The sequence below is a fragment of the Nannospalax galili genome, unplaced genomic scaffold (assembly GCF_000622305.1).
Source record: "Nannospalax galili isolate Female #2095 unplaced genomic scaffold, S.galili_v1.0 scaffold680, whole genome shotgun sequence".
Lineage (NCBI taxonomy): Eukaryota > Metazoa > Chordata > Mammalia > Rodentia > Spalacidae > Nannospalax > Nannospalax galili.
The window spans coordinates 4,325,236-4,336,480 of record NW_008348218.1 but is presented as its reverse complement, the minus strand read 5'-3'; the positions used below and the strand labels follow the sequence as shown (position 1 = coordinate 4,336,480).

Genomic DNA, 11,245 nt, shown 5'->3' with positions numbered 1-11,245 from the left:
ATGTGAAAAACATTACCATTGAAATCTACCTGATGACTTTATATTCATGCTGAGATGCCAAGCTCAGAAAGTAACCGACTGTGACTAGTAGTAATCAGATATATAGAGATTAGAAACGCATGTGCATCTTAGTGTCAATTGTATTAAAAATGAATTTTTATGCATGAAACTATATTTTAATAATGAAATGGAGATCATTTTTAAAGTTTAAAACCTCATTTAATTTTATGTCTTATAGGGTTTATACAGAGTACAATATTGTAAAACTGTATTAATTCAACTATAACCCTAAAAATTTACAGCCCATTTTGAAAGAGATGCATCTCAGTTCTGGAAATTGTTATTGAATATGTCAATGCTGTTGTAATGAAATGCTTCTTCTAATTACATGGTTATTAAATAAATAATTTTTTAAAAATACTATTCAAAATAACAAAAAACTGAAAATAACTTAAGCCTTTTAGTAATGTACCAAATTACCTTAATGGAGTAACAGGACACTGAAGGGCTGGTGAGATAGCTCAGCAGGTTAAGGTACTCAATCCCAGGGACCTACATTGTAGAAGAGGAGAACCGATTCCTGGAAGCCATTCTCTGACCACCACATATGTGATGGCATGTGCACACACACACGATAAATGAAATTTTTAAAAGGCCACTCAATACTGTGACAAAATAGAAAAGGATTTACTATTTGAAGTTTTTAAAAATCTACTTTAAGGGGCTAGAGAGACGGCTCAGTGGTTAGGAGCACTGGCTGCTTGCAGAGGACCTGAGTTCAAGTCCTAGCACCTATGTGGCAGCTAACAAATGTCCATAACTTCAGTTCAGGGGATCTGACACCCTCTTCTCATCTCCACAGGCATGACTGCACTTACTTATATGCAGGTAATACAATCATAAACATAAAATAAAAATGATGAAAACATATTTTTTTAAAAAACCACACACACACACACACACACACACACACACACATATATATTTATATATATTTTTTTTAGTCTTTTTGAGACAGGGTCTCCCTGTAGCCCCAGCTGTCCTGGAACTCACTATGTAGACCAGGCTGGCCTTGGTCACAGAGATCCGCCTGCCTCTGCCTCCCAAGTGCTGGGATTAAAGGTGTGTGCCACCACACCTAGGAAAAAAGAACCACATCTTTTTTAAAAATCTACTTTGAAAGTAATTTTAAAACTCATTTTGTGCTGGGCATGGTGGCAAATCCCTTTAGTCCCAGCAATCGAAGGAAGAGCTCTGTGAGTTCCAGGCCAGCTGGGGCTATGGGGAGACCCTGTCTCAAAACAGAACCCCCCCAAAAATTCATTTTGTGTGCAACCATGTATGTGTGCAACGGAGTGTAGGTGCTCATGTGTGCATGTGCACACAGAGGCCAACAGCTGACAGTCGGTGCCTTCCTCTGCTGTTCTCCACCTTGTTTGAGATGGTGTCACTGACCGTGAAGCTCAGATTGTTGAGATCTGGCTGGCCAGCAAGTCCTACAGATCCTCCTGCCTGTCTTCCCAGCACTAAGGTCATGGGTCTACACCACTATACCCAGCTTTTCACAAGGTACTGGAGATCCAAACTCAGGTCCTCATGCTTACACAGCAAACACTTTACCAATTGAGTCATCTCCCAGCTCTAATTTTTAATGTAATTAGAGATGTTATTATAAGTTTATATACTCAAGTATGGCCTACAAACAAAGGAGAAGGCAGTGCTAGGGTTTTTACAAAGGACTGGTTTTGTTTTCTTTTGTTTTTGAGATGGTCACACTACATAGCTCTGGTTGGTCTGGAACTCACAGAGATCCTCCTGTCTCCTGCCTCTAAATCCCAAGTGCTGAGATTAAAGAAAGGCAAGTGCACTACACCCAGCCTAAAGGGTTTCTTTCTCTTGTATCGCCATTGCTGATGGAATGATTTTTCTGTGTGTATGTGTGCAATAAATATGTGAAAAGGGAGGGAAAAAAAAGCTATTGGGGGGCTGGAGAGATGGATCAGCAGTTAAGAACACTGGTTGTTCTTGCAGAAGACCTGGGTTTAAATCCCAGCACCCACACAGCAGCTAACAACCATCCGTAACTCCAGTCCCAGGGGATCCAACAGCCTCTTCTGACCTCCTCGGGCATTGCAGGACACGGGTGCACTTACCTACATGCAGGCAATACACAAATACACATAAAAAATAAAATTAAAAAAACCTTTAAAGAACTCTGACAATCTAAAATCACTTTGAAAGTATTAACCTTTTTATTATTTTTCTAACTAACATTAGAAACAAACACAAAGTTGGACACAGTGACACACCTTTAAATCTCAACAGCCAGAAGACTAAGGCAGGAAGACTGCAGTGAGTTCAAGGCCAGTCTTGGCTACAGAGTAAGTTGCTGGGTTATTTCTCAAAATAGTAACAAAAATACTATTAATAATAATGTAAACAGCTTTCAAAGGACTTGTAAAACTTAAGTATATATGCCAAGCATGCTGGCACATACCTTTAACCCCAGGACTCTGGAGACAGAGGCAGGTGGATCTCTGTGAGATTGAGGCCAGCATGGTCTACATAGCAAGTTCCAGATCAGCTGTGGTTCAAAAAAGAAAGGAAAAGAACCCTACACATTTTCATGAATAGTAAACTTTGGGGTTCTTACCATAGATGGACCTTTAATGTCTAGATTCTTTTTGTTGTAATTTATTATTGCTATGTGTATGCCCATGATGTGGGAATAGGGTACACATCCCACAACATTCATGTGAAGGTCTGAAGACAACTCTGTGTAATTAGTTCTTTCTTTCCAACTTGGGTTCTTGGGATCGAATTCAGGTAGCCAAGTTTGTGCAGCAAGTACTTTTACATGCTGAGTCATCTTACCAGTCTAACTCCTAATACTGATGGTAGGTACAATGACAAACCAGTAATCATGCTAATACAATAATACGTCACAGGAACTATGTCAGACAGAGTTTTTGCTTTTGTTATTGTTATGAATATTATTATTGTGTATGCAGGCATGCCTATACCACAGCACATGTGTGGAAGTCAAAGAACAACTTTCAAAACATAGCCTCCTGTCTCCACCTCTCTAGCCCTGGGATTACAGGTGCATGCCATTGTACTAGAGGATTGTACTAGAGGATCTTAACTCAGTCCTCAGGCACTCTACCAACTGAGTCATCTCCCCAGTCCCAGAAAGTTTTAAGTGCTATGAGAACACATAGTTCATCACTGAATTCAGGCTGGATATAGCAGGGCTCTCTTGGCTGTGATTTTGCTTTCCGTAATTTCAGATACCATGATCCCAAAAAGATTATACAGAAGCAGGGCGTGGTGGTGCACACCTGTAATCCCAGCACTTGGGAGGCAGAGGCAGGTGGATCTTTGTGAGTTCCAGACCAACCTGGTCTACAGAGTTCCAGGTCAGCTGGGGCTAGAGGGAGAGGCCCCCCCTCCAACAAAAAAAGATTACACGGACAATTCCAGAAATAATTAATTCACAAGTTTTAAACTGACCACTATTTTGAATAAGATGATGAATTCTGGGGCTGGAGAGATGGCTCAGTAGTTAAGAACATGGACTGTTCTTGCAGAAGACCCGGGTTCGAATCCCAGCACCCACATGGCAGTTAACAACTGTCCGTAACTCCAGTTCCAGAGGATCCGACAGCTTCTTCTGTCCTCCGCGAGCAGTGCACAACATGAGTGCATTTACATACATGCAGGCAATACACACATACACATAAAACAAAAATAAATAAATATTAAAAAAAAAAAAAACCAACGATGAACTCTTTCTCTGTCCTTGTCCACCCCAGGCCACTGGTCACCCCTTTGTCCAGTGTATTCATTCTGTATATATTACCCATTTATTAGTTATTTAGTAGCTGTCTGGGTTATCAGATCAACTGTCATAGTATTGCAGTACTTGTGTTCAAGCAACCCTTGCATACATAGTGGCTTAACATCACACATGAATTATATCACAAAAGTAAAACGCAGTAAGATATTTGAGAGAAATCATAGTCACACAAGTTTTAATATAATATTGTTATGTCTATTATTAGTTATGATTCTTTTACTGCACCTAATTTAGAAATTAAACTGTATCTTATGTATGCCTATGAAAAAAATATACATATAGGGCTCACATGCTGGTTGGTGTTTGTCAACTTGACACAAACTAGAGACATCTGAGAGGATGGAACCTCAATTGAGACATTACATCCATCAGACTGACCTGTAGCCATGTCTGTGAGGCATTTTCTTAATTGCTAAGTAATGTAGGAGGGCCCAGCCCTCTACAGGCAGTGTCATCCCTAGGCAGAAAAAGATAGCTAAGCAAGCCAGAGGAAGCAAGCCAGTAAGCAGTGTTCCTCTGTGGTCTCTGTTTCAGCTCCCGCCTCTAGGTTCCTGACTTGAGTTCCTATCCTGACTCCCTACAATGATGGACTGTCATTTAGAAGTGTAAGATGCAATCCTTTCCTCCCCTAAGTTGTTTTTGGTCAGTGTTTTATCACAGGAAATGAAAACCAAACTGGGACAGAAACTCTTATCAAAAGGGGGTACTGATGTGACAGAGCTGACCATGTTACTTTGGGGAGGACTGTGGAAGTGTTAGGAGCTTTGGGCTGGAAAAACCACTGAGTGCTTAGAACTTAATATCTGTTGCTATAGAGCCTCAAACAGTTATGCTATAGAAATGTGGCTGATGGAAACCTTGGCTTGTAGATATGGAAGCAAAAACTATCAAGGTTGTTCATGTGGTATTTTTTTGTGTCTTTTTGAGACAGGGTCACCCTGTAGCCCCAGCTGGCCTGGAATGCACTATGTAGACCAGGCTGGCCTTGAACTCACAGAGCTCCCCCTGCCTCTGCCTCCCTGAGTGCTGGGATTAAAGTAATGTGCCACCACGCCCGGCTTTCCACAGATTCTTAATACAAAATATCACATGAGGCCAGGCATGGTGACAGTCCCAGCACTTGGGAGGCAGAGGAAGGAGGATCTGTGTGAGTTCAAAGCCAGCCAGGTCTACATAGTGAGTTCTAGGCCAGTTGAACAGTTGGCACTACAGGGAGACCCTGTCTTAAAAAGACCAAAAAAAATTTTTAATTAGAAAAAAAAGAATCTATAGAAGTAAAACCTGTGCTTTATGGACAATCAATGCTGGTTAGCTGGAGCTAAAAAATCAGCTGTTATTAAAGAGACCAGCATCAGGAAGTACTTCCTCAGGGTCAGCCCATAGAAAATGCGGTCCAGAGGGGACCAAGGCTCCATCTCAAGCTTGCAGCTAAACTTGGCAATGAGTAAGAATCTCTCCTGTGGTACTACTGGTTTTGGTGACATGAAAGATGCAGGACTGAAGGGACCATGGAGACAAGCTAAGGCTTGGAACTGTAAGAAGCCTGGAGGCCACTGGTGAAGATACAACTTCAGTCGCAGTAGAAACCCCAGGACGGAAGGAGTCATGGATAGAGGCTGAGACTTTGCACCATGTGTCAGCATCAGAATCCTGAACAGGCCAGGAGATGCCACTAGCAAAGGTACAGCCCAGTTGCAGAGAAGCCCCTAGGATACTGGAGATGCCAGGACCATGGGACATGTGGTGTGGAACTGACCTGAGCCCATGAGACAAGCTAGCTGTGTGTGCTGTGGACAGCAGAGCCAAAAGAGTGGAGCTGCCCAAGCCCTCTGGAACCAGTAGATCGTGACTGAGTCCCAGATTTCCGACTCTGAGCTACAATGCTGGACTCTGGTTTTGCTTAAGTGTGCCCAATTATTCCCTTTTGAAATAAACTTGTTTTTTACAGGAGACCATAGTTAAGAAACTTTGGATTTTTCAGGCTGGGTATGGTGCTACATGTCTTTAATCCCAGCATTCTGGAGGCAGAGACAAGTGGTTATCTGTGAGTTCAAGGCCAGTTTGTCTACATAGCAAGTTCCAGGCCAGCCAAGGCTACATAATGAAACCTGGTCTCAAAAAACAAAAACAAACAAAAACACAGAAACTTTGGGCGTTTGTTTTATTTTGAAGACAGGGTCTCACTGAGTAGCTCCAGCTAGCCTGGAACTCACTATGTAGACCAGACTGCTGACCTCAGACTCACAGAGGTCTGCCTGCCTTTACCTATCAAGTGGTGGGATTAAAGGCATGTTCCACCACTCCCAGTGAAATGCTGAATTTTTAAAGCAAACTTGAACTTTTAAAGTGTTTGAATTTTTTGAAGACTATGGGACCTTTTTTAAAAAATTTTTTTTATTTTTATTTTTTGGTCTTTTTTAAGACAAGAGTCTCCCTGTAGCCCCAGCTGGCCTGGAACTCACTATGTACACCAGGCTGGCCTTGAACTCACAGAGATCCACCTGCCTCTGCCACCCGGAGTACTGGGACTAAAGGTATGCACCACTATGCTCGGCCTGTGATATGACTTTTAAGTTGAAACCTAGAAAGAAAGTTAACTAAAGCCAGGCATAGTGGCATTATGCCTGTAATTCCAGCACCTCAGGAAGCTGAGAAAAGACCAACCAGGGCTACATGGTGAGTTTAATGCCAGCGTAGGTGATATAGCAAGACTCCTTCTCAAAAATAAGTGACTGAAACAAATAACAAAAGAAAACCCTACAATGATACTCATTCACATCCACTAGGAATGGCTATGACCAAAAAGACAAGGAAGAGGAAGTATTGGTGAGGATGAGAAAAGCTGGACCTCCCTACACTGCTCGTAAGGATATAACTATATGATCAAGAAGTTCCATTACAAAGGCGTGCGCCACCACGCCTGGCTTGTATTTATTATTTTTATTTTATGTGTATGAGTGTATTGCCTGCATATGTGTAAGTGCATCCATGTCATGCAATGCCCATGGAGATCAGAAAGCAGCATCAGATCCCCTGGAACTGGAGTTACAGATGATTGTTAGCACCACATGGGTGCTGGGAATTGAACCCAGGTCCTACAAGATCAGTCAATGCTCTTAACCTCTGAGCCATCTCTCCAGCCCAAGATAATAACTTAATTTTTAAAACACAAGACCATATCTTATGGGCTTAAATTTCATCCTTTATATTTAACCAAACATCTAAAAATTAAGAATTTTGAACTTGCCATTACTAGTTTCCTGAAAAATTGAAACCAAGAAGTCCTAAACAATTCTACTCACCAGAATTCTGTTTAGAGCCTGATGATCCTCCATGCTCTACTTTAGCCTTCTTCTTCTTTGATGATGAGGATGACTCAGAAGATACTACACGTTTTTCTACAACAGGGGTGGAAAGAGCTCGTTTTTTGAATAGCTCTCGTTCTCTCAATAGGCTTGGATCCATAATGCTGCAAAAACCAACAACTTTAATACAAACTCAGATCACTCAAACCCGTATGCCAAGTCCATAGACCTTGACAAGTTATTTTCTAATAAAATTACCTCTTATTAGTTTGCTAGCATTTGTATTTACTTACTTGCCCCCCCCCCAAAAAAAAAGAAGTACTGGTTATCAGTGCTTATTACGTGGCCAAGAACTGGACTAGGTAGTGGTAAGATAAGGAAAACAGAAGCAAAGAACTGTTCTTCAAGGCTTTACAGCTATGTTGCCCAGTAACTATGACCTACAGGTGCCCAGTACATCTGAAATGAGCCAGCTAGAATTCAGGTAAGTGTAAAATATCCATCAGATTTCAGGGCTGGGAATGGAGCTCTACTGATATAGTTTATCTATTATACACAAGGCCCCAAGTTAAATTCTCAGCACTTGAGGGTAATGGCAAATGCCTACAACCCCAGCACTCAGCAGATAGCAAGATAATCAGAAGTTTAAAGTCATCCTCAACAACACAATTCAAGGCCAGTCTAGGCTACATGAGAAATTGTCTCTAAAACAAAGACATGCATTTGGGAGGCAGAGACAGGCAGATCTCTGTGAGTTCAAGGCTGGCCTGATCTTTCACAGCAATTCCACGCGTGTCAGAGTAACACAGTGAGACCCTGTTTCAAAAGAATAAACTTATTTTATTCTTTATTTTATTATTTTTATTCTTTATTTTATTCATTATTAAATGAATAAATATATGTGCTATAGATAGATGCATACACATGTATGATTTCAAAGACTTGGCACAAAGAAATACTGTACAAAGGAGATGATCTATATTAACTGCATGTGTAAAGTGTTTTCAGATTTTTTCATTTTGTGTATGTGTGCATCTGCATGTGAAAAGCAAAAAAAAAAAATCAGTGAAATCAATCAATTTCAGTATCTGATTGCTGTATTTAAAAGAATGCCATTTATGGCGCTGGAGAGATGGCTCAGCGGTTAAGAACACCGGCTGTTCTTGCAGAAGACCCAAGTTCAAATCCCAGCAATCACATGGCAGCCAACAATTGTCTACACTAAGCACTTCAAAAAAATAGCACAATGGAGCTAGAGAGCTGGCTCAGTGGTTAAAAACACTGGCTGCTCTTATGGAGGACTCCAGTTCAGTTCCCAGCACCCATGTGGGAGTTAACAACCATCCATAAATCCAGTTCCAGTGGATGCATCACCTCTTCTGGTCTCTGGGCATTGAACACACAGATGCGCTTCCATACACGCAGGTGAAACACACACAAAATAAATAGTAAGATGTGCCCGACCTGGTGGCACATGCGTTTAATCCCCAAACACTGGAGACAGAAGGAGACAGATCTCTGTGGGTTTGAGGACAGCCAGACTACACTGCAAGTTCAGGCCAATCAGGCTACACAATGAGATCCTGTCTCAAAAAAAGGAAAAAAAGCAACGTGAACTTTAGGTAAGGAGTGAAGAGCCCTGATCCAAAATGAAACACCTGTTTTCTCTGCATTTCAATTTCTAACAGCTAGGCAATCTATAGGTCTGCTCTAAATTCAGTTTTGTCCTATGTAAAACAAGGGATCTATGAATCTCGTACACATTTAGGTCAACTAAAAATGAGACTATATTTATGTAAGTTCTTTTTCATTAATAAAGCCACAGGGCATGGTGGCACATGCCTTTATCCCAACTCTCAGGAGGCATGCACAGGAGGGGTCTCTGTGAGATGGAGGCCAGTGTGATCTACATAGGCCTATATAGGTCCAGGCCAGCTGGGGTTGGAGACTTGGCCTCAAAAAAACAAAACAAGAAGTCATACAAATGTTATTTCACTGTTATTATTTTGGTTGGATTTTATAAGAAGTAACATTAATTATTAATTCCTAAGAAAGGTAGGAGACAGTCTTGAGAAGGGAATATGTGAAAACAAGAAAAAAATAATTCACACTTGAGAAAGTGGAGGAAACAGATTGTAAAGTCCTAAAACACGAAACGTTGTCCACTTCACTTCATAAAGACTAATGAATAATCTGGCCTCTAAATAATGCGACTTCAAGACAGATTAAAGTCTACAGTTTACAAAAACTTAAACACGGTTTATGATGGTCCACAACTCTGAAAAAAACAAGGGTTAGTGCTATCGCTATTTTAACAAGCGACATCTGAATTGAAGGGGTCACGCAGCTGGAAGGTCTCCACAACAAAGGCGACCTGACGCACCCAGGGCACTGCAGGCACCCGGGGCAAGCAGCTCAGCCCTGCCTTCAGTCCCGTGCTCAACTAACTTCTCCTTTTGCAAAGACGACTGCTCTTCTGTTCAGAATTCCGCATCTTAGTCTAAACTGGCCTGGGTGGTAGAGCATCTATATCCCATATCCACATTTCACATTAATTTTAAAAATAAACGAACAGAACCCCAACTCAGAGCTGGCACGTTTCAGGGTGGCTGGACACCGAGAGGCTGAAGTTCCACTTCAGGTTCCACTGCCCGCCTGGCCTCTGCCCACCGCGATCCTTCGGTCCTCTGCTCCCCGCGGCCGGCCCAGCCTCCCAGGAGCTGGGCGTGTACGAGGGGACTAGAGAACGGCGCTCCGCTACTGATAGAAAACGTACTGCAAAGTTAATCCTTATAAAGAGCGCCAGGGACGCTAGACCGCGAGCCGGCCCCGAAACCACAGCCCGCGGCGGCCGGGCGCCCCAAATCCATACCGCAGGACGCTCTCCAGATAACGTAAACTTGGGGGCCCGGAGGGGGCGCCAGAGCTCTCCGACCGCGAATTTCCCGCTTTCCAACCCAAAACTTGGCCGTGGGAACCTTCGGCCCTGAAGACAAAGCTGGCTGGGGGCGGCGTGGAGAACGGCTGCGCGGCGGAGTGGCGGCCACGCACGCCCCGTTTGGACAGGCGGCGACACCGCTCGGCCCGCGGAGCCCTAGGCCGCGCGGCGCCTCCCTCGCCTCCGCCCCTGCCTCAGCTACCGGGAAGACCGCGGCCCCCGGCCTCCGCTTCGGCCCCGCTTCCCGCCCTCGGCAGCGACCCCGCCGCCCACGCGCGCCCAGCGCTGACCTGCCGCTCGGGGTCCAGCCACTGGCCGCGGAGCCTGTGGCGGCGAATCTGCCCCCGGCTACGCCCGCCACTTCCTGGTCCGGCAGCAGGACACTCGGTCCCGGCAGCCACCGCGGCACCCCCGCGCGAAAAACGCGCATGCGTCATGGCGTGCCCGGCCGGAGGAACCGCGGAGGGAGGGGCCTCCTCCGGCGTCCTGAATCTCCATGACGACAGGACTGCGTGCTGAGGCCCCCTCTGGTCTCTGGAGAGCAAAGCTAGTAAAGATGGAAGACATCTTTCTCCGCAGAAAGTCAAAGCTTACGACTGGACAAAGCGAGATCTGGAGTAGACTCAACCCAAATGGCGGCATTATCAATATTTTCTTTGTGATTTGAGGGTCTTTTTAAAGAGAGGGTCTCAGTATGTAGCCTTGGCTGGCCTGGAGCTTGCTGTGTAGACCAAGCTGTCCTCGACATCACTGAGACCCACCTACCTCTGCTTCCCATTAAAGGCATGCTCCACCATGCCAGGCTCTTTGTGATTTATGTTTGTTTGTTTTGAGGCAAGACCTCATTGTGTAGCCCTGGCTGCCTGGAACTTGCGTCCGGAGTGCTGAGATTATAGGTGTGTGCCTCCACACTCGGCTTTGTGATTTTACATCCAATATCATGCACCTGTAACCTAAACTTCAGCCAATATTAGTCCACCCTTGTTTTACAAGTGAATAGCCTAGCTAGCCAAGGCAAACCCAAACGGGGTTCTGAACTTTAAACATGGGCTCCTGGGGCTGGAGAAATGACTCAGAGGTTAAGTGCGATGGTTGCTCTTGCAGAAGACCAGGGTTCAGTTTCCAGCATCAACATAGCAGCTA

General features: G+C 43.9%; 1 protein-coding gene across 2 annotated transcripts in view; it reads right to left on the bottom strand.

Annotated features, from left to right (window-relative positions):
- The window catches only part of Gtf2e2 (general transcription factor IIE subunit 2), a gene marked incomplete at its 3' end in the record, with an annotated part of 43,959 nt that extends 33,437 nt beyond the window's left edge, over nt 1-10,522 (bottom strand). Inside the window, 2 exon segments of one of the 2 annotated variants that reach the window (XM_008844950.2) lie at nt 7,162-7,328; nt 10,393-10,522. In XM_008844950.2, coding sequence (XP_008843172.2) covers nt 7,162-7,324 — 163 coding nt within the window. 2 annotated transcript variants of the gene reach the window in all.
- Between the last annotated feature and the right edge of the window lie 723 nt (nt 10,523-11,245).